The sequence below is a fragment of the Pipistrellus hanaki genome (genome assembly GCF_964339955.1).
Source record: "Pipistrellus hanaki genome assembly, chromosome: 1".
Taxonomy (NCBI): Eukaryota; Metazoa; Chordata; class Mammalia; order Chiroptera; family Vespertilionidae; genus Pipistrellus; species Pipistrellus hanaki.
Genome location: NC_140503.1, coordinates 130,421,983 through 130,446,508, shown reverse-complemented (window position 1 = coordinate 130,446,508; position 24,526 = coordinate 130,421,983). Strand labels below are relative to the sequence as shown.

Below are 24,526 nucleotides of genomic sequence, written 5' to 3'. Positions count from 1 at the left end.
TCTTCACCGACACCTCCTTGGAGGATTCTTTGTGGCCAAGTGGAGATGGGAGTCTCGACTCTCCACGTGACCTTCTTAGATACCCCACTTCTGGGGGTGGGGACCCGGCGCCACCTGTGCTGGTGATGGTGCCTGGGCCGCTTTGTCCCGCAGGGGAGCAGCCGTTGTCTGAAAGGTTTTGTCTCCCCAGGCCACCCCTTCCCCAGTCCTCTGGCTAGAGGGAGCAGGTCTCGGTCATCTATGCCCATTGGCATTTCTGGGTCCCCAGCTTCTTTAGCAATAAGCCTTGGGTATAGGAGCCAAAGAAAGAAAACCCAGAGCACTCACCCCCAAGCCATATCTTGGGTCCCGCAGTCCCAGCGGGTCTGCCTCTCTTCACTTTCAAATTCCTCTGAAGTTTGTTTGTTTATAACATCTAGGGCTTTTCTTTATGTTTAGTGGGAGAAATAGGGAAAGATATGACACGTCAGTTTTTTCCAGAAGTAATTTTCTATACACTTTGTTTTTCTTCATGCTGCTTTCAACACTGTTTTCTTCCTTGCTTCCCTTTGGCTTGGGAAAATATTTTAAAGCCCAGAGTATGTCAGGTGGGTATTGTGCTAGTGATGGATAAACACAAAAACAAGTGATGCAATCTATATCTTATAGGAATTTTAAATTTAGCATATGAGGTGACTGTAACGCGCTAAAATGTAAGATGCGCCATGATGAACCATAGGAAAGGATGGTTTTTATTTATATTTTCCCTCAAATTAATATGTGAACAAATTGGTACTCTCTAAACCCATGCCTCCTCGCAGACTTCTCACTGGCCTCATATAAAAAGTTCAAGTTTAAGCCTGTGGTGCGTGCTCTGCTGGGTTTGCTTAATCTGCTAAAAATTTCTTGCATTGTGTCACAATGTAAATATATGTCACTCAAGACCCTGTCTATTTTTCTTAAAGTTTTCCATAAAGTAAATTAAAAATATGTCTATCCAGTCTTTTTTTAGATCAAACAAACCAATAGTTTAGAAAAGGGGCAATTCGAGCAATAAATCAGGAAGAAAAAAAGAAAGGCCTCTTATTTCCCATGCTCCCAGTGAATTTCTCAGCTTTTCTCCCAAGTTCACCATAATGCGGCAATGACTTGTGAAAAGCAAATAACTGTGGTTCCCAGCTCCTCCCAGGGGAGAGAAGTGCTTAATGTTTAAAGGTCTCTGATTGACCATGAGAGTCTTGTATACACAACCATGCGTGCACCCTGAATGAATGAAAAATGAATGAATGAATGAATGAATGAATGGTGGTGAGAGGGCAAGGTTACCTCCCAGCTGTCTGACTGCATTTCCTCTCTGGGTGACACTTAAAAGCAGACAGGTAGGAAAAAGCTTCTTTCTTAGACACAAGGAACCTGCCTAATGAACATGTCTCTTTATTAAAACACACAGACAGAAAAGAGAGAGAATTACAAGAAATGTTAGGACTTTTTTGACTTGGAGCATGCTGATCAGCTATGTCTCTGTCTTGAGAATGAAAATACAGCAGAACTTTGAAATCTTGCTAAAAGCATTGCATTTGAATACATGACAAGTGCAGGTATAAAACATGATGGTGTAACATGTATCTACTCATTCATATGTGCACAATCCACATATACTGATGGAACCTCTATAGTCAAAAGGCAGATGGGAAATGCAGCCTTCTCTATCAGTCTAAAGTTTTCTTTTTGTTTTATTTTAGGCCCAAATCTAGCAGATGAGATGACTGTAACTCATAAATGAAAAATATACTAAGGGGCCAGATTATTATGATCTCTGAATGCATAATAATATGCCACTCAGTATGTGTGTGTGTGTGAATATATATGTGTGTGTGTGTGTGTGTGTGTGTGTGTGTATAATCATATATTATATATAGGATATACACTGAGTGGCCAGATTATTATGCATTCAGAGATCATAATAATCTGGCCACTCAGTGTATGTCTCTCTAGTCTTTAACTGATAAATGTTTTTCAATTGGTCCTAACACAGAACAGAGGGCAGAGTTTCTCCCACCAGGATGCCAGGTTATCCATGAAGCTTGAGACCATTTGCGCTGTGAAAGGTTAACTGGCTCATGCGTTGATTCCTTTTACAAGTTTCTAGTAATAAACAAGTGAAATCAAAGCTGATTTGGGGAGAAGGCTCAAGTACAACGTATGCTGAGTCTTTTTTACTTTAATGCTTCTAAGGTCTGCTTATAACAGCATCTTTGAAAGCTCCATGCCTTCCCAGGCTAAGGCTTCTAAGACGTGAAGTGTTCCTGGCAGGTTGCCACTTCTAGAGCCAAGCAATGGGCAGGGCCCTCCCTTCAGGTGCTTTTCTCACATCAGTTAAAAGCTTGATTCTACATACCTACTTATTTCTCATGTAAAAGGAAAAATAGGTGGACTTTAATTGATAATAGCCTCATTCCTATTAATTTCAAATTCCACGATAGGCCATTTTGCCTGTCATAATAAAAGGCTGTTACCCCGCTGTGCTATCTGAAACACAGGGGCACTTGAGTCCTTTCTTGTTCAATCAGACCTTTAATTACTAATTTTTACTAATACTTTCTATCATCTTTGAGTGGGAATGCCACGGCTGTGATTGGTGAGGTCTCCAGAGGACACTCCAGGCGCCGTGTGAATTTTGAGATGAACTGGAAGGAGCCCGGGGTCTCTATGCACCAGCTTGTGAAAAAATCACAGGGCACGGAATGGTGATCGCTATGTGAGCTCGCTCCTCTGGGTGTTGTAAATTCAGAGACTATCTTAATCACCAGGAGCATTTGTAGAAATTATAAACTTCCCATTCCTGGAATACATGCCTTATAATTCTTAAACATTATGGCAACTGCTTAAAAAATCTATACTCTGTAATTTCATGTTGTACACATGTATATTAACCAGTAAAACCCCATACTTCTATAACTAAACAAACACTCAAAAAATTTTTGCCTATTCATTCACTTTTTATGAATGGGAGACACAGAATAATCAAAGAACCAGATTAGTGATTTATTTTAATAAAAAATTGTCAGCATAGTTTACAGGTTTACTTTTAGACTATTCCCTCTTCTTTCTACTTCAGTAGACTTGAATGTTCCCACTGAGAAACTGCCACGTCCTATACTGACCTCTTTATCAAACAAAAATAAAGTTAATTCTGCCATGTGCTAAGCATAACTTTCACGCAGTGTATTTCATTACATTTCATTTTCTAAAAATTAGTAGTCCATTTGTGCTAATTCTGTGTTGAACATGACAAGTGATTTGCCAGCAGTTCTGAATTATGTGAAAGCACATTTGTAAGAATTAAATTAACTGTGAGGTCTGTTACTACAAAATCAATGGAAATAAGAAACCTTTCTTCAAACCAGAGCAACAGCTGCTTATGAGAGGAACTGCCAGGTGGAGTTCCTCCGCATTCCTTGACTCCTTGCAGGATCTTATGTGTGTTTTGCCCAATTTTTTTATCCATCTCTCCCCCTCCCCCCCCCAACTCCTCTGTGGGGACCCTGCATGGTCGTTGGTGATGCGCAGCCTGCAGCATGAGATAGACATGTTGGTCAACCACATTTGATAACAGTAGCCACCACCATTGCTCTCCCATACCAATGACAATCCGATGGTCAGGCTGCTCAATCTAGTGCCTTCAACAGGCAGCACACACTTTGGTGTTGGAAATCAGAGGTCAGATTTTATTCTGGGTAGCGTATTCTTCTCAAAACAAGAACATTCTAGAGTTCTGTTTTACATCCTCATGGAAGATGGCGAATGAGGTGAGAACCCAGAGGACAGCAGAGGCCCTGAGGGGGCTCAGTGCAGACAGCCTGCGCTTTAACCGCTGCTCCCACTTGAGATATCGTCCCAGTTGTTGTCAGTTTTGCCCAGATAAAACGCTGGTGTGCAGGATCGCTGTAATGAATCAGATAGTTCAGCCTTAACCCAGCCCCACCCCATAATCTTCATCTTCCTGCAAATAGGAATGTCTCTGCAGACAAAATTCAGCTGTACTTCTCCCAGTTCTGTTAGTCCCAGATGTGCAGGGACCGCCATGTGGGTCCCGTGAGACCCACGAGAAGAGTTTAACTGCTCTGAAGAGGGAAGTTCAAAGACGTGGACTTGATTCCACCCATCCAGATTGCCTACATTTGAAATTCAGGACACAGGGAATGGACTTTTCCCACCCCCTACCCCCAACTGTGGCCTCAAAATGGAGACCTCTTATGGTAAACTCCAGGCACAGCCCCCTTGATTTCCACTGGCCGTAAATGCTATTCTGAACTTGGTGTTTCCTGTGCTCTTAGTTGATTTTTTTCCTTATACACAGTGTGCCTTTCTGCTAGGAGTGTAAGGGGGTCCTCTTTACAGTACACTTCTGTGTCAACACTTAGTATTGTTAGATCTTGGTTTTTGTGGCTATAAAATTAAATTGTATTGTGGGCCTAGTTTGTATTTCCTTGTTTCTCAGGGAATTATTATCTTACTAATTCCTTGATTCCTTAATAATTGCCATTGTTCCCTTAGGTTTCAGTTTAGGTATCTCCTAATCTCTGAAGCCTTCCTGGACTCCCGTAAGATTAGTTCATTTGGCCATTCAGTTTGAACCTGTAGCTCTGTGCCCATACATTCATATTTTTCTATATCATAATGGCCTGTTTTTTTGTCTGCCTCCCTTGAGATTTGTAGAGTCTCCTGGAAGTGGGTGGTCAGTCTGTTCTGTTCAGTATGATACCCCCAGAGACTGTCAGAGTGTGCCTCGCACTTAGTAGATTCTCAGTAAATGCTTGCTGAGTGAATGGCAACCCATACTTACCTGTGTTACATGCCTATGGCAGCCACTGTCACTGAAATTGTCTATATAGAGTTACATTTACATGTTAGGGCAGATTTTCAATTATAATTGTTTTTCTATGCCCAAGGATGGCCATCATGACTAAATGTAGGTGTTAAAAGCTGAGCTGTAACTTTTCCTTCCAAAGTTTAACACTACAAAAACATGATTCCAGTTTCAATGCTGTCTCTAACTAGGTAGTTTTTTGGCATCAATTTCCATCTTTAAGAAAAGCTTCCAGTTTCTAAAATAAGTTCAGGTCTATTCTATCCTGTTCTGTTAATTTCATTGAAGTTAATAGCTAAGCCTCCTGCACATAGTTTTATAACATTAGTCTTCCTAAGGCTGACATTCCTACTCACTTTGGTTTTGTTGTTGTTGTTGTAGATATTTTCAAGATAGCTAAATAAACTATTAGTTTAAGAAATGAGCCCTAATCCATATGGCTCAGTGGATAGAGCTTTGGCCTGCAGACTCAAGGGTCCCAGGTTCGATTCTGGTCAAGGTTGCAGATACATACCCACTGGGGAGTGTGCAGGAGGCAGCTGATGGATGTTTCTCTCTCATTGATGTTTCTAACTCTCTCTCCCTCTCCTTTCTTCTCTGTAAAAAATCAATAAAATATATTTTTTTAAAAAGAAAAAGAAATGAGCACATACGTGACATTCACTGACAGGTGATGCCTGAGATCACGCATGCAGTTAGTTGCATGACAATTAAGTCTCCGTGGCTATTGCAACCCTGGGCACGCTGCTTCCCCTGTGGCAGAAAGGCTGGTGTGCTGAGTGTCTGTTTATGCTGTCGTTCCTTCCCTGACCTTTGTCGTGACCTTGGTCCCACAGTCTCTTGGAGCCTCAGTATTCCCCCTGGAGTATGAAGAGAGTCCTGGTGAATGGAAAGAGGGATGGTAGTTACATTCAGTTACTCAGTCAGATAATATCTATGTCAATGGACCCCATTACTATAGAACCAATCGGGCGAAGGGGCAGAAATATCCAGTGGTATGATCCTAAAGCTTTGCAGGGAGCCTTCCTTCTGCAGCCGTGCGGTATCACAGACATGTTATTGTCACTGTGGGGCCCCTGCGTGTAGACGGAGAAGGACTAATTAAGATAAAAATACAGGTAGCCCTTCCTTCTGGGTGATGTAGGTATGTGGGTGTAGGTGTGCGTGCCCGTGTGTCTGAACACCTGTGTTTTCCTCTATGGAAAATTGCACTGTGTAGCTGGTGTGTTTTTCTAGCATCTTCTCACCCATTCTGATGGTGAGATGGGAGACCATTTCTTTGAGTACAGAACCCTTTTCCAGTGCCCAGATCACATCACAGTGGAGTTTGGGAAGGACGGGGCCTCGGGGCGCAGGGTGCTCTCCCTGCAAGGGGCAGTGAGCGTGGGAGGAAGAATTCCTGCAGCAGTTCACCTGCTACAGCCCCTCATCCCCACCCGCTCAGAAGTGAATTTCAGAATAGCCAAATTATCTTTTCGCAAAAAGAATGTGTTAACAGAGAGATGAGACAGCCTTCCAGCCAAGTTGCTGTCTGCCCTCGCTCTCCAGAAAGGGAGGAGAGGAGAGCAGCCCCTCCCGCCCTTGACCCAGGGTGAAGGCTGCTGGGACCAAGACCTCCCCTCGGTGCTCACTGTCTGGGGTCTAACCTGGCTTTATTTTCCAACAGGACATCGACGGTCAGGCGCTCCTGCTGCTGACTCTCCCAACTGTGCAGGAGTGCATGGAGCTGAAGCTGGGGCCCGCCATCAAGCTGTGCCATCAGATCGAGAGAGTTAAAGTGGCTTTCTACGCCCAGTATGCCAACTGACTCTACCCTCCACGGAGGCGGTCGTTGTCTGGTGATGCGGTGTCTGAGGAAGGTGTCCAGGACTGGAACTTTTATTCTTCCCTGGAGACGTGAGATGATTCATTCAGTCACCGGAAAACAGGAAGCACCAAGGACCTCCTTCACCCCCAGCCTGTTTCATAGTTCCCTGTGTTCAAAGCACACACCAGGACCACAGCAGTGGCTCTGGAGGGTGCACATTAAAGTTCTGTGTCAGACCCTGCGGGATATGAGGAGCTTCTTTGTACAGCCACCTCTCGCCTTTGCCCCACCCCAAACCAGGCGGCTTCCTATGAACGGGGCCTCCCTGAACCGGGGCCCATGTGTCTTTGAAAACAGCTGAAGGTGCATTGATGTCTTTTCAGTGTGACCCAGGAGGCTGCCTGGCTGGTGGTGTTTGCTCTAATCATTCTCAGGCGCATTCACAGATGCTTCTTCGTACCTGTACACGTGTGACTGTCACCGCCGTTTGATCTTGGTGGCAACTAGTTTCTCAAACACAGCTGTAGGCGATGTTTCAGGACATAGCTGTGAAGGGGTGTGCTAACCCTGCATCGCCCGTCAGAGGTGCCTTCTAGGAAATTTGGGGGTGAAGGAAGGCGGTGTGTCCTGGTGATGAGACCATTTTCCATGAGTCATGGACACCTGTTTGCAGGTTCTCTTACGGGATCTCACATATCTCTCACGTTCTCATTGAAGTGTGACTGTATCTGGGAGAGACTCCTTTAGTCTCTGGGGAAATGCCGAGTTGTATAGTGAAGGTGGAGATTAATTTCAGATCACAGGAGTGGGAAGAGATTTGAGAGAAACTTCTTATATACCAGCTACGTGCCCTTAGCAGATTCCCTTTGAAGGGCATTCTCATGCTTGGCCCTGGCCACTCCTTTACAATCGGCCAGTGCCTCAGCGGAGTGGGCAGTGCCCTGGAGTCAGGCCTGGTCTTTCCCTGGCGTGGCTGATGACTGTAATCTTGGGTGGCGATCATTCCTGCCAAGTGACTGGCTGAGACACTTATGACTGGAGCAGTGAGCACACCTTTTCCTGTCTCCATTCTCCTGCTAAGGGAAGAGTCTAGATTGGCCAAAATGGGGAAAAGAGTAAATGGGGAAAAGAGGTGTCCACAGAGTCCTGCAGCTCACTCTGGCTTTAGATTCTTATGACATTTCTTGGGCAATTTTTATTAAATTGGTAAAGAAAGGTCTGTGACTCTGAGAACTGGCTGGTTGTGTGTACCAAACACTTCACATGTGTATGCCCCCTGAGTGATCCAATATATATGTTCAAACCCAAATGGACTATATTGTGTTGTGTTACGGTAGTTGCCCCAATACCTTTTTAAATGCCAAGTTGTTCAGAAGTGAACACCAAAGGCAGAGGCTGCAAGCCCTTCAGTTACGTTTCTCACTATCATCACCTTCATCTTTTTGCTTTGATCAGAGTCTCAACAATTCCACTAACACCATGGAAGGGGATGGGGTTGCCGGGGAGGGCGCTTGTTAGCTGCTCGTACTTCTGCTACATTTTAAGGCAGGACTGCCAGACTTGGAAAAGTTTGATTACTAATGCTAAGCCATACTAACATTCTGTCACTGCTCCAGATGAAAATGGAAAACAAGTATTTTGCGGTTGAGACATTTTCATCCCCCTGTAGCTGATTTCTGCAGTCCAGTTTTAAACTTGTGGCAAATGCACTTGCCTGGGGACTGCTGACGGAAGGACTCTTGTCTTAAGCACCGTTGTGAGGATGGAAATGTCCCCGGTGATTTTTGCTTGGCTTGCAGTCCATTCTCTCTTCGAAGCGAAAGTTCCGACCCCCCTCTCGGTTTCCCATCCCCGCCTTCTCAGCCACATGCTTTTTGGCCTTAAATGCTCGGTCTTGTGGAGTTAAACTCTGACCAGCAATTGGAAAGGGTATCCATTTCAAGATCTTGGCATTCTCCCTGTGCCGACTCATTTTTGATCTCTCACTGTGGCCTTTTAAGCTCAGCTCTTTCTGTTGCATTTGAAACTGGAAGGAAGGAGGGAATGTGGCAGCCGAAACCTAGCAATGTGCTTGCAGCACTAACATCACCTTCTCATGCCCTCTCAAAGGTGACACACAGGAGGAGGCGCGGCACTGGAGCAGATTTCCTGGGGGAGGAGGGGGTATCTGGAGCCGCCCACTCAGAGGAGCTGGAAGGCCCCACCAGGCAGCTTGGACAAGAGCTGGCCACCATTGCTGGGGACGCTTCCTGCTCCCCACAGGGCCAGGTGCCCAAGACCCTCCTCTTTCTGTCTCTCTATCTGTGCTCTGCTTTGTGTGTGTGGAGGATACACCTGTCACCACAGGCAGAAGGCCAGCCTGAGTGATCGCCCTGAAGTGATCGCATGCCATCCCCTGGCCCTTCTGGGAGCCCAAATAATGTTTTAGGATCAAGAAGATGCTTTTGCTCTGAGTGTTGCCTATGGCCTCCTGAACTTGGATTCTTTGGGAATTTCCGTGGTGGTGGGTATAAACTTCACACCAGTAGCAACTGAGCTACGGAACTGTAAGGCGGTGTTCATTTCTCTGTATGAGCCGCCTCTCACCAGCGTCTGTCTTAGAAATAGGGCCAACTCCCAGGAACGTTTTACTGTGCTGTTACTGTGTCTCTTAGGGCAGGAAATACTGATGTGACACCTGCTACCACCCCCTCCCCCAAATGCCACCACTGCCCCTACATCGAAACACTCCTACAAGCGACGCCCCTCTCTTGCCCATTCCAGATACTGTGATCTCGCCTCTCTCTCTCTCTCTGGTAATACTTTGGGACCAAAGTCCTGTCCTTTGTGTACCCGGACCCTGCACACACCATGCCGCTCGTACCTCTTGGGATGGCTGGGACGCGTGTTCTCCGTCCCCGGGGCCAGCACACACTGGCAATCTGGACATGGGTATCCATACCTTGGGAAGCAGAAATGCCACCTCGTCTTTCAGGATAAAGGCCCGTCATCACGCGATCCCACTCGAAATCGAATGGAGCTCGTTTCAGCCCCTAACTTCTTGACTTTATTTGTACTGCGTTGGAAAAATACTCTCCACAAAACTATAAGCATAAAGACCTAAGAAGAGCAGGGTGACTGGCATAACAGAACTTAATGTGCTTTTCAAAGAAAAAGAAAAAGAAAAAAAGCAGGCAAAGACCATTTCCTTCACCATGGAGTTGTGTAGCAGGAAGAACTCACCCATTCCTTTTAGAATTAGGTTCGTTGGATCAAAGTTTGGCTCACGGTGGTTGAGCATTAGAGCTGTTCGGTGGCTTTAGCTTATTTGATCACATTTGAAGGATGATTTCCTGTGTTTGCTTTGATTTGTTTCTCGATAAATTAAAGCGACTCAGAAGTTGAACACTGCCGCCTCTGACCCTGCTACAGTCTCCAGAAGGTTGATGTTGATCAGCCTTTGAAGTCTGGTCTCAGTTTTCTAGTTTGTCTCGTAGGATTTTGAGTGTCATATCAGGCAGATTCTGAGCTTTTCCTTTTATCTCAGACCAGACACCCCTTTCTAAGAGCGGTTCTCCCTTCGTTTTGGAAGTGCTAGGTGTTTTCATACTTCTTTTGTGGAACACCCGTTCATATTTATTTCTGTATATAGGACGATAGAAACAGTAGTGTACAATCTTTGTTGTGGTTTGAACATTGTTGTCACTTTTTGGTTAAGATGGTAAACCTAGGCTCCAAGTACTCTGTTCTGTCTTTAGAAAGCTGTGATTGCGTGTGCAATGATTTGAAGGGAAAAATAGTAACGTAAGGTATCTGTTGTTTTTAAGGATGAATTTGTTGGAGGGAGATGCATACTGCCCATGTCTCTTTGGTGCAATAACTAACTAGCAACTGTTACAATTTAATGATTCTCCTATTTATTCTCTCTCCTTTTCTGTTCAAGGGATTTCTAGACTCCCTTTAACTTGGTTGAATCTTAAGGTTGATTGATTTTTGTAGCTTCTATCACTAGAGTTGGTTTACAAGTATTCAAAACATGATGAAATAAAATCGAATTGGGTTATTTTCTCACACTTCGTTTACATAAAAATTGTAATGGCTGACACCTGGGGTTGGGTTAAAAGCACCTCTAGTTTAGATGATAAATAGGAACGGTGTCCTGAGCTGCAGACTCTCCATCTCACTGCTTTTGTTTTCAATGGCCAGGATTTGGTACCAGTGAATACGGAGATCTAGTCACAACACCAAGCAGAGTGGTGCTTTCTATGCGCCAAAGAGCAGCATAGAGGAGAAAGGAAAGTTTGGGGGCAGGCTGGAAACCACTTTATGATGGGAAATTGGAGGCAACATTCTTTAAATGACAGAAAAAGTAATGATCTCATTTGATGTTCAAATGGAAGCTAGCATGATATCTGGAAGCGTAAACTGTCCCTAGTCGTGAATGTCGAAAGCCCTTTCCCTGTTTTGCATTCCCATTTGAAGAGTTTGTATTGAAATTTGAGTCATCTATCTTGTGTATGTTTCAGTGCATAACAGGGAAAATTGGGGTTTCTTTACTTTTGAGATTTGCAGGACAAAAGAGCATGTTGTTGGTTCATTGTAAGATTGTATTCTGTATATATGTTTTCCTGTAAATAAATGAAAATCTATATCAGAGTTATATTTTAATTTTTATTCTCAATGACAAAAACCCTTTTTACTTGAAAAACAAATGTAAGCCACATTGTTAATAAAGTACAAATAAATTCTATGGTGGTGTTTGTGTCTTTGTGTTGAAGGTTATTAGTTATTTTTCAGGTTTGTTTTGCTGTGTGCTAAAACAGATGTGACAGGGTTTTAATAACCGTGGTTCTCAAAATCCTATGTTATCTTTCAGGGTCACATGCTAACTAGCTCTGCAACGTTTTATTCTAAGAGCCCGAGTGTGCTCTTTTCATTGAAACATTATTCTATCCCTCGCATGCTCACCTCTAGCTTCCCCATTTTCAGTGATTGCAGTTGCTCTATGGTTACCTGGTGCATTAGGACAAGCACTGCTTTATGTCTGTGAGAACGGTAATCACCACATTTGTACTTATCATTGCCCTTAAATGTCACGACTGAGTCTCCGGTGTCTCCGTTGGAAGAGGAAGAGGTCCCTTTGTCATTGTCCTGTCATGGGGGCTCTCAGAGGCGGGTCCTGCTTCTGCCCTCTCTGCCCCCTCTGCTGTACTGACTCAGGTAACTGCCTAGAGACAGAGGGAAGGTGAACCAGGGCAGGAGGCATTCAGGGAAAGGAGGTAGCAGGATCCTGCACAATTTCTCCTCCCGACTGCAGACATTCTCAAGCCTATTAATATATGTTGACCCCGCTGACAAGTCCTGCATATAGAAATCTTGGTTTCATTTTTAATCATGGAAGCTATTTCTCTTAGTAAAACCTTAATAACAAAAAGAAATCCTCAGAGAACAAACAAAAATGGGAAGCATATTGTTCATTTTCTCAAAATATATTAGAAGCAAATCAGGCAAGGGTTATATGCATGAGTACATACGACTATTGTATTTCTATTTGTAATGAAGGTCTTTGATAACAAAGAAATTTAAAAGGCTATATAATAAAGCAAAATAACAACAGTAAAACACTTTTCCAGAACCTTCCTTGCCTGAACACCACAGAACCACTCCACTAGATGCAGGTGCTTTGCAAAATTCATTATTCTCAACGTGTGTCATCCCCCCCGCCCCCGCCAACCCCATTGCTTCTCCAGACTGGTCTCAGCACCATCTGAGCTGGGAATTACAAACCCCCATCTTGGGAGGACAGTCCACACACTGAGGCGATTACAGGATGTGGCTAATGTCCCTGCAGATGCTGGGGAATGTACATGGGAGTAACTGAGGCTATTAGACCAAACGGACAGTATAGAAGATGATGTGGGAAATTCGAGAAGTTGGGCATTTACCCATAACTTGGGATTCAATATTTTTGTATGGACTATGTGGAGCCAGGCTATGGATTACCTGGGATGGTCCTCTGATGTTGGCTTACAGTGAACAAGTCGGGAATTCCAGAACGTCCTTGTCCTAGTATTGAAGAAGTCAGGCATTGGAGATGTAATGGATACATATGTCAATCAGGGCTGGTTTTTCCCCCTTGAATGCAGTTTTCAGGGACATCGACTTGTGCTTCCTTCTGCTCTTGGGAAAAAAGGTGAGGCACCTGTTCTCCGCGTGTGAGGGTAGGCTGTCACAGAGAGTGAGTGCATCTGACTGGCACTGGGACTCAGTGTTGAGTCGCTGAAGGCACTTTCCCAGACTGGCTCAGCATCCCTGGCCTCCCCGCTGTGCAGCTCCTTTGTGGACAGCCCAGCCACTGTGGCTGCTGCTTCATCTCTCATCGCCCCCTGCTGTGTTCCTTCCCCAAGATAATGGCTGGCTCCTGCACACCAGCTGATGCCTACCCTAGAGGCCACCACAAGCACCCTGGCACTCAGAGCCATTGCACTGGGCTCATCAAAGCTTCAACTCCTCCCATCCTTTCTGGACTCTGATGGAGCATTGGGCTGTGGAATGTGGCTGCTTCGGGTGACAGAACTTGGAGGTGCCAGGAAGTTCATGTCTCCTGGACAAACTTTGATCAAGGATGTGGCCAGAGAATAAACTCCTCTGCCATCCCACATAGATGGACTTTCTCCATGCGGTGGAGTGGAGAGTCTGTCCAGAGACTCCCCCTGCTCTGAACAGCTACCCGTGGAACATGGCCAGCTCTCCAATGAACTGCTTTGCATTGACTTGCCCCTAACTTTCCTCAGCCTGGGATCCCACCACCAAAGAATCAGCTTGGAACCTTGTTTTCTAGGGAGCTAGTCTGAGACGGGGCAGCCATTATTATGCTTCATATACTATGTGCAAATAATAACGACAAAATATTCTAGTGAAATCCAGCTGTCATCTAGAGCCTTTGGCACTGCTCATGATAGGAATCCTTTTAGAATTTAAAGCATGGGTTGTAAATACAAGTTTAAAATGTTCTTTCTGGTTATTGAAGTAATATGGGTATATTGTAGTCAATTTGGGAAAATAAAGGGCAGTTATTAAATTGACTCATTATGATCAACTACCACTTTATCATATTTCCATGTATATTTATAACACAATATTAAAGTCAAACTGTTCATATCATTTAAGTTTTTTTCACTACCTCATTTTGTAATGTTCTCTGGGTGGAGTTCATGTTTTTATATATATATATATATATATATATATATATATATATATATATATATATATATATATATATATATAACTAGAGGCCTGGTGCACAAAATTTGTGCATGAGAGGTATTCCCCTCATCCAGCCTGCACCCTCTCCAATCTGAGACATCCCTCTCACAATCTGGGACTGCTGGTTGCTCACTTTCCTTCCTGCCTGCCTGGTTGCCCCCAATGCTCCCCTCACTGGCCTAGTTGTCCCCAACTGCCCTCCCCCCACTGCCTGCCTGGTCGCTCTATGCAGCCTGCTATTCAGTCATTTGGTCGTCCCTTACTAACCCCCCTGCTGGCCTGGGTCGCCCCATTCAGCCTGCTGTTCAGTTGTCCATCTGGTTGTTTTGCTTATGGCGGCCTCTGGCTTTTTATATATTAGGATTTTAAAAAAATGTTTCAATATTTAAAATAAACTATTTTATTTCAATAATTTTTAAATAATTCAACATAACTAATGTTACACCCAACTTTGGAAAATATTGTTTTGCCATATTTACTTTGGATTTATATATTTTATAAAATCTTACAGATGGTATTGAAATCCTCTTTATCTATGAGCTGACTCTCCAATCTTCCCTCTTGTGCCAGGTGTAACAGCAATTCTGATTACAGTGTGTTCTGTTTCTAGACATCATATAACCATCATAATGTACACCACTGTTTTACGGGTCTTCTACATATTAGTAAGGTGTTGTGCTACTTAGATCATATTGCAATTTGCTTTTTTTGTTTAATATTATTTTTATGAGAGTTTTGCATGTTAGTATTTTTCCTCATTATTTTTACTGCTGCATAAATTCAATGGAATACATCATGATTTACTTGTCCATTCTCATACTATTGGATCTTTAAGTTCTCAGTTTTTCTGCTATTTTAAAAAATGTTGCCATGAAGATTTTCTTGCAGTTAGTTCTTCTGTGCACACAGGTAGCAGTGTCACTGAGGAGGGCTGGCCTGGCGGTGCCAGGGGCGTCTCAGGCAGCGGTTCCAGTTTGTACTCCTGCCAGGCATGTGTAGGAGTTACCCTGCTCCACATCCCTGCCCACACTTGGCAGAGTTTTTTATTATTGTCAGTCTGTTGAGTGTGGAAATGCTAACTCAAGAGTTTTGATTGCATTTCCCTAATCATTAGTAAAGTTTACCATCTTTTCATATGCTTGTTGGCCATTTATGTTTTCTTTGTGTATTGCCTGTTCATAACCTATACAAAGCCTCATTATTTCTCCTTCTTTCCCATCTTTTTTCCTGATTTATAAGAGTTTTTAAAGGTAACTTCTTAACTTTAAATTCAACTGCTTATGTTGCAAATGTGTTTCTCTACATTGTTCTTGACCTGTTACTTATTTTGTTCTTTGTAATTCAGGAAAGTTTTAATTTTAATTTATTTCAATATATTATTTCTAGCTTTATGATTATTGCTTTTATTCTCTTGTTTAAGAAAATTCTTCTACTCTGAAAACATTAAGATGGTTTCTTATATTTTATTTTAAAAGTTAGTCAGTTTGTCTTTGTCCAATCTCTCTAGAATGTACATATATAGAGTGTCCCAAAAAATGTGTACACACTTTAACAGCTGATAACTCACTTAATTTTCACTTCTTTTCAGGTTAACTGATTTGAAATAGTGGGTGAAGTCAGACTATGAACAAAGAAAATGTATCCTAAAGTGCCACTAAACATTTTTATGGGGATACATAGAAGATAAAGTTTATGGTACAAAAATAGCAACAATCAAATTGAAGGCACACAAATAACTAACAAAATGATTCTCAATGTTTGCAATTTCATTGATTTGCATTATCAGTAGTACATGAACCAGACCGGTCATCAGCTTGAAAATAAGCATTGACAAAAAATTATTTATTTCTGTAGCTTCTTTTACATTTTTCAAATATACTCTATGTTAATAAACACTAAGTTTATAATCATTCTAAGTGTGCATACATTTTTTTGAGGGGACACATGTATTTTGGTTGGTATCTTCAGTGCTTCACTCCTGCCATGGAAGTCACCTCTGCCTCACATCCTCCCCAGTGTTTTTAATCACTGCCGACTGGATGGGTATGGAAAAGGTATGCTAATGGATGGCAGGAGGCTGCTCAGTTGTCCCATTATGATTGCCAGAAATCTATCCTTCCCCCAGTGACCTGCCATTCATCCACCTGTGTCACATTTCACCTTTGCCTATATGTGTGGGTTTGTGTTTGGCTACATAGTCTGTTTCATTGGTCTGTGGTCAGCAAACCTCTGCTTGTGAGCCTCATGTGGCTCTTTGGTCCCTTGAGTGTTCGTTCTAATGCCACTTTTTCAAAATAGACTCGCCCAGGCCAAAAACCAATTTCTGCACATGGGCCAGGAAGTTTCAATTGCACTGTACGTGCACATCCACGTAGTATTTTGTGGAAGAGCCACATTCAGTGGCTCTTCCACAAAATACTACGTGGTATTATTACACGTATTATTACAAGCCACATGCAGCTCTCCAAAGAGCTGCATGTGGCTTGTGAGCTGTGATTTGCCGACCACTACCCTATACCACAACACACTAAGTTTTATCCTATATACTAGTAATAGAAGCCTAATATGCTAAGTGTATGGTCATCCAGTTGGATGTTCAATCAATCAAAGCATAATATGCTAATGATATATGAAGGCCCTCAACCGCTCACTATGATGTGCACTGACCACCAAGGGGCAGGTGCCCCGACAAGTAGGTTAGCTTGCTGCTGGGGTCTGGCTGATTGGGACTGAGTGAGATGGGCCAGATAGGCCCTGGAGCCCTCCTTCCATCACTCTCCAGTTGGCCAACCTCCCGTGTCCCTCCCCAGCCCTGAGCATGCACCAGTGGAGTTCCTTGGCTTGGCCTGTACCCTTTTGCAATCTGGGATGTCTTGGGGGATGTCAGATGCTGATTTCAGCCTGATCCCACAGGCCAGGCTGAGGGACCCTACTGGTGCATGAATTCTAATGGCTTCATAATAACCCTTGATATTTGGAAAAATCTCCCTATGTTATTCTCCTTTAAAATTGTCTTGGCTATTTTTGACCTATTGTTCTTCATCATGCACTTTAGGCATAACTTGTTGAATTCCATAGAAAACTCTATTAGGATATTGATTAGAAATGCATTAAATTTATGGGAAAATTTGGAGAACGTTGACTTCTTTTATTCTGTTGAACCTTTCAAACCAGAAGACAATGTCTTTCTTTACTCATTTCTTTTATGATTCCTTCAATAAGGGTGAGATATCTTTCTTCATAGAAGCCGTATGCATATTTTGTTAAATATATTCCCTATACATTTTATAATTTTTGGCTACCCCCCCCCCTTTTTTTTTTTAGTATATTTTGTTCACTATTCCTGTGAACTCTATTGATTTGTATATGCTAATATTCTATCCAGAATCTTCTGTGAACTCAGCTGAAAGGAATTTCCATCCTGAATCTTTTTTATTTTATTTTTAGCATTACATTATTTTTATGGCTTTGGAATTTTGGTTTATTTTTAATGGGAAGTATGTGCTTTATTTATTTACCTTCTTCTGCTTATCAAATTACTGGCTCTGCATGTTCTATCTATCCCATAGACCAGCGAACAGAACCAGGTCTCATATTGTTCGTGAGGGAGCATTTCAATCTCATGGGCTATGGGGGCTATTGCTCAGCCACACACTGAGCCAATGGTCAGCTTGTTTCACTTTCCCGTGTTTGAGCTGTGTCTTCCTCTTAGGGCCAGCCTTGTTTCACAGTTGGAGAAGGCCTCCACAGACCTTAGCTTCAAGCTCTCAGCCTAGCTCCACCCCAACTCTCATGGAGCACTTCACTCCACAATGACAGAGCATCCAATGACTGATGTTTGGAGCTTGCTTCAGAACCCAGCAAGTTTACAGCCTACTCACCACTTTGTGTTTCTGTACCTTTTCTGGTCACTAGCAGTGTTCACCTTATTTTTTAGTTCAGCCATGCCTCATCATTTTTTTAAATTTTATCTGTCATTGTCTGTGTTTTAGAACAGAATTGTGACTGGGTTTAAACTTACAGAGCCATCTTGATGAAAAGTGTCTCAGATATTACCTTTCTTTTAGACAATGACTTCCAAGCTGCAGGTGGTATTAGAGTAAGTTCGAAAATGAAGCTAATGTTTGTATTATTCAGGCTATTTAGAAATAAGAATTCTAGCCCGTGTGAAAATTCATATTGGCATGAGGTTCATTTAAGGTACAATTCCCCAAATGCTCAGGAAGTTGACATTTCTAAATGTATCTTCTGCATAGTTTCACTCGTAGTAAAACATCGTGGTTTGAAAAAACTGTTTTGCATATTATCCCCTCTGACTTGTCATAAATCCCTAGCTGAGAGGGGTGGGGCTGGAGTGGTGTAAGTGTGAGAATGGGCCTGTTTTGGTCAATTCCGCACACTAACAATGCTCCTACCTGTCAAGATTTGAGCAGTGATCCATTCTCTCCCCTCTGTTGGCATAGGCGATTTAAGTACTCACACTGTCTAAACACAGACACTTGTGCTATTTGCCACCTAGCAATTGACTCACTTCAAACAGGGCATCCTTACTATGTAAACAGGCTAATCTGTGCCGTCCCAACAATCCATATGAATACACTGAAATGGAAACATTTTATGAGACATTTAAGCGTATGTAAAGCTAATTCTCCTTATGAGAAACCTAAGACAACATTGATTCATCTCCAAAAAACGTTTCAGACTTGTTAAGTAGATGCACCATGTTAAGTGCATTAGGAAAAAGAAGAGCACCATGCTAACTGCTCTTACAAGGGCAGAAGCCCCCGAGGAGAGAGGGAGGCAGGCCGTGCACTGAAAACAGAGCTGAGGTGTGTACAACACAGTTCAGGCTGTAGCAGAGAAGTTTGTGCTTCTCAGGTCACTGTACCAGGTCCCAGCCCTTGTTACTGGCCTTACAGAGGGGCTGAACATTTAAATGCCTCCAGGGGTCACCCAGGAAACATGAATGGCTGCGGTGAGCTGGAGGGGATGGTGGAGGGAAACAGGAGAGGAGTCACCTTCCTGAGAAGGGCTTGTCCTCTAGGTGGCTGTCAGTAAGTCTGGGGCCAATCATTGCTTCATCTTTTCATTTTCCAAGGGGACCCTGAAATCTAAATATTTAGGTGAGATCTCCAAATTGATAAATACTGTCAAGAAATTAAAACATTTTAAAGATGATGATGGCTAAGGCAAATGTCTACAGCTAGGTTCCATGCCACGAGTTCAGGACCTCTCTCTTGCTCATTCTGCAAACATCTTAGTGGAGAGGTGGCCACATTCGATCACAAATGAGAGACATTTACTGAGGAGATTTGTGATCACTTTTTTTTTTTTTTGAGACAGTCAAATTTTGATCTATTTTTGACAGTAGTTAAAACACATCAGAGTCAATTCTTACTCAATCGAAGGCTTACTCATAACTGTTCAAAGTCAGAATGAGAGTGCTCGCACTATTACTCTGCCATGTAAGGATGTATCTGTGCTTGCACACGTTTGCTTTGCAGCCAGGGTCCCTGGCTCAGTACAGATTGGTTTCATCATTTCAGTCCAAGAGAAAGAAAAGACTGTGAATCAGGATATAGAATCAGGATATATGGTTTTCAGTCTTGTTCTGATCCTAATTTTATGACCTGCATCAGGTAAGTTAACCTGTCTACTTTCCCATTTCTTCACCTGTAAAATGGGAAATAAAGTCCTATAATGATTTATACATAGGATGTGCTAAGTTATGTAGTGAGAACTTTCATAAATTACCTTACAGTTTCACTATGGTTAAGCATTATTAGATGCCATTTGATAGACAACACTAGGGCTCAAAGAGATTAAATAGTTCATTTTTAAAAGACAGATCTCAGATTTGAAACTTCCACAAAAAGAGTGTGACTGCACTAGGACAAAATTTAAAGTGCTATTCAAAATTAAGTTGATATTATGTGCCAGTTTCTACAAAGGTATCAATACAAAAATGTTGTAAGCTGGAGATGGGGTTCACTCATTAATTGAGCATCTTCTATGCATTAAGTGTAATGGAGTAGAATAATACATGGGTCTTGCTTGTGTTCAAAGAATTTATAATCAATTAGGAGAAATGAGAGTGATAAGTTTTAGTGATCTTTACTTTGGGTCAGATCCTTGGAAAATTTAGTTATAAACTTTAGGTTCCAGCCTTCCTTGGCTCATGACTACTTGTGTTGTTTGTTCTCTTATCTCTTACATGTTCTTCTGGTGTTTAAAATGTTATAGTTTTTTCCTAAAACTAAGGTGTCTGGGCCACAGTATCTGGTAATAAATTCTTAAAATATGGCATCTGGGAGCTTATAAATAACAAATAATTTAGTTCTCTATTGTTTCTATGCCCCTTAAAATGTGGATTTTCTTTAAGGCTGAAGGACAAGAAAATAGCCTTTGCTATATTTTCTTATACTGTATATGAAACAACACTTATTCCATTAGCATGTTAAGCATCCTCCTCTGTGCAATGCACTATGCTAGTGCCAGCTATAAAAAGGCTCCTTCATATACAATTGTTCATTCTGAGACTCGTAATAGTGGGGGATGGGCATGTAGCATTGTGGGGGGGGCGTGTCTGAGCAATGGGTGGGGTATCTGGAGTCAGGCTGACTATTTGAATATCTATTCTATAACTCAGGCAAGTGACTTAACATTTGTGTGCTTCTGCTTCATTGTTTGCAAACTTGGAATACTAACACCTAGGTCATTTGATTGTTATAAAGATAACCTTCTATTAGAACTATGTCCTCAGAAATGCACGGTTATAGACAAAGAACATTGTTCATAAGATCCTAACTAGCCCATCATTAATTAGTAGAACAGATCAATCAATTGGAACATATTCCTAGAAAAGGATACCATAGAATAAGAAAAATGGATCAATTATATCTATAGCAAATACAAAAGTATGAATTAATACTTAAAAATAACAATATTGATGCCCTGCCTGGTGTTTCTCAGTGGTTAGAGCATCGACCTGTGCACCAAAGGGTCCTGGGTTCCTTTCATGGTCAAGAGCATATACCTGGGTTGCTGTGAGCACCTCACTCCCTGTTGGGTGCAAGTGGGAGCAACCAATCGATGTGTCTCTCTCACATCTCCCTCTCTCTCTCTCTCTCTCTCTCTCTCTCTCTCTCTCTCTCTCTCTCTCTCTCTCTCCCTCTCTCTCTCTCTTTCCCGCTCTCTTCCTTTCCCTCTCTCCCCCTTTCTTCTTCCCTTTCACTCTCTCTGAAAAAGCAATGGAAAAACTATCCTCAGGTGAGGATTAAAAAATAATAATATTGAATGAGAGAAACTACACACAAAAAATAGATGCTTTATGTTCTGCTTCTATAAAAAATCAGAAACAGGAGTTCTTGGAGAGATTTCTAGGTATTTGGATGGGATCTGCACTGAAGGTAAGGGTTAGGGTTAGAGAGGACAGAGGAACTTCAGGCCAGGGCAACAAAGAGCCTTGCTGAAGTGCGGAGTAGTGAAAGCAACATGGGAAAATTAGAGTGGAGTAACTGGAGGTGGGTGTGGGAGGGGGGACAAGTTAAAGACCTTGCCCAGAGTTTCAGGGAATATCAAACTATTTTATTAGAATCACCCACCCCTTAGTTAACTGGTTACATCATGCTTTTTCTTCATGTGTTAGCATCATCTCTACAGAAATGTAAGAAACCCTTTGGGACCTGGTTCTTGGTGTCACTGAATCTTTCCTCAGGTCACAGAATCCTCAGTTACAGAATCCCTCATCCTATCAGGTTAGGAGTCCTCATTTTCATTTCCCAGAAGCAACTGAGGCCTTAACACGTTGAGGGACTTGCCCAAGATCGCACAGCTTGATCTCACCCTCAGGAAGGGACCACAGTGCGCACATTTAGCAGTTATTGGCTGAAGCTGGGAGGGATGTGACCAAAGCATGGGAAGTATTTTTCTTTAAGTGAGAAAAGGATGCAAAAAGAAAGTTCAGATCAAATTATTTCTTGTCTTAGAATTGCAGGATTTTGTTTGGCTGGGAGAGATGGGAGAGAATCCTTGCTCTTGTCTTAACCACTGGGCCAGTGAAGACAGCCAACTCAACTGCCCCCAGCCCCTCAGACAGTGGCATAGCGTTAGCTCAGTAACAAACTATGCTGATGCTGAATATTTCTATCTGGAATCTGTCATTTAGAAAGTCCTCTTCTATGACAAGCTAACATTCTCTCCTCAGAGCAAGCTGTGCAAATCCCATTAGCTATACTAATCACATTTGAGCAAAGGGCTGCTGTGTTTCACTTTGAACATTCTACCCTCTTATGTCACTTAACATCTGAAGAGAAACAATTGTGAAAACAAGATAGTCTTCAGATCTTATGAAAGATGCAAAAGCAAACATTGATCCTCTGGTGGCACAAGATCACCCCAGAGGGGATAATGTTTGGGGTTTTTTTATTTTGTTTTGACTTGTTTTGTTTTTGAGAAAAGAGCCTTTGGAAGTGATTATCACAAGTGCATAATAAGGAAAGAGGGGGAGGGAGTAGCAGCAGCCAGTAACACATTAAATAATTAATGTGAAACAATTAAGTCACTCTGGCAGGGTGGCTCCATGGGTTGGAGCAGCATTCTATACACCAGAAAGCTTGTGGGTTCTATTCCCTGTCAGAGTGACTTTGGGAGGCAATCTCTCTCTCTCTCTCTCTCTCTCTCTCTCTCTCTCTCTCTCTCTCTCTCTCTCTCTCTCTTTCTCTCTCTCTCTCTCTCTCTCTCTCCCACTCTCTAAAAATCAACAAAAACATATCCTTGGGTGAGGATTAAAAAAACAATTAAATCTAATCACAAGAGCAAAGTATGACTGCTCCAAGTTATCATCTAAAGTCAGTTTTCTCCAAGATGTGTTGGCCGCAATATCCAATCCCAGAAAAGTGAATCAGAAATGGGTACTAATTAAATACTAATATGTATTTACTTGTGCCTGGCATTACCCCCTCAGGTTTTTGATAGTTTGATTCCATTTCCCTTCCTCATTTTCTCTTCTCTGCTTTCCTTCCTATCTCTGTTCCCTATAAACTGTACTTATTTATTATCTGTCTCTCCCACTACAATGTAAGCTCCCTGAGGACAGGTAAGTTTGTTGCTTGTTCTCTTTTGCTCTATCTTTAGAATCTGGTGCAGAGTAAGTATTACTGAATTAGTATTTGATGAATAAATAAATGAGCTGAGATCTTGACATGAATTATAGTATTGGATTATCACAATTCTTTGAGGTGGGACTATTTTTACTCATAACTATAGAAACTGAGGTTTCAGAAAGGAACTTACCACAAACAAAGATTAAGTATCCCTCTCTGCCCAAGATGTTCTCACTCCTCCAAGAGCTCTGGGCTAGGGCAGTGGTTGGCAAACTCATTACTCAACAGAGCCAAATATCAACAGCATAACAATTGAAATTTCTTTTGAGAGCCAAATTTTTTAAACTTAAACTTCTTCTAACCCCACTTCTTCAAAATAGACTCACCCGGGCCGTGGTATTTTGTGGAAGAGCCAACACTCAAGGGACCAAAGAGTAGCATGTGGTTTGTAAGCCGCAGTTTGCCAAACAAAGGACTAGGGGCACTTTTGTAGAGCGATGTTTTACCCCATTTTTAGAATGATCCAACCTTGTTGGGAGGCATATGGTGAAGTCAATACAAGGTGGTCTTTTCTAGTCTAAAAATATTACAACAGTCACATTTACCAGTGTTCTCGAAAACAGCATCTCTTAAGAAAACAGCTTACCTCATGTTCTACCAACAGAGTCCTTTGCAGCAAGGACTAGTGTAAAGGAGGGTGAGGGTTATTGAACTAACATTTATGGAACAGGTGTCATGTGCTAGATTCTTTACATTTAGTGTGTCATCCGGTCCTGACAAGGCCTCTATAAAGCAGGCAGCCAGAGGGATGTTTCCCTCCACGTCCATCCAGAGCCCTGGGCTTATCTTCATGCTCACTACAGGGGGCCCTTGCACAATGCAGGGGCCAGGAGCTTCGAACCCCTTGCAGTCTGAAGTTCCATATAGCCTTTGACTCTATAGTCACCTTTTGCATCTATGGATTCAACCAATTGCAGTTGGAAAACAGTACTTTTGACCCTCAATTGAGAATCTGCATTTGGAAATGCAAAAATACCATTTTCTTTCTGTGATTGGTTGAGCCCTAGGATGCGAAACCCATGAATCTGAAGGGCCAATTGTATTGAAAAAGATCCACTTACATGTTAGTCAATTACTCAATATATTACAAATGCTTACAATATATGGTGAGCTCTCTTGGTTAAAACATTAAAAGGCATAATCTTTGTCCTCAAGTCATACACGTTCTAATGGAAAATCAGATAGAGGATTATCTGAGGTTAGAACATCATCTCCTAACTTCTATCCCAATATAATTCTAATAAAAACATAGGGTGTCGTTATCACTTTACAGTGATCACCTTTACTGATCATTTGTTTTGCAAAAAGTAATTTATAATTTTATTCAGTCAACATCAAGCATAATTGAATATGAGTTTTCCAAGTGTTTCTTAAAACACTGGATTTTAGTAAATCATGCTATTGGTATAGTCTATTAAATAGATTGCTTCTAAATTTGTATATTTTTATATTTTTTATTAT

General features: G+C 42.2%; 1 protein-coding gene across 3 annotated transcripts in view; it reads left to right on the top strand.

Moving 5' to 3' along the window:
* Positions 1 to 6,897, top strand: part of SFMBT2 (Scm like with four mbt domains 2) — a 207,140-nt gene extending 200,243 nt beyond the window's left edge. For all 3 annotated transcript variants that reach the window (XM_084869269.1, XM_084869268.1, XM_084869270.1), the window contains one exon: positions 6,516 to 6,897. In XM_084869269.1, the coding sequence (XP_084725395.1) occupies positions 6,516 to 6,656 (141 nt within the window). In that variant the 3' untranslated portion in view covers positions 6,657 to 6,897. The remainder of the gene's footprint in view (positions 1 to 6,515) is intronic.
* The last annotated feature ends 17,629 nt before the right edge of the window (positions 6,898 to 24,526 follow it).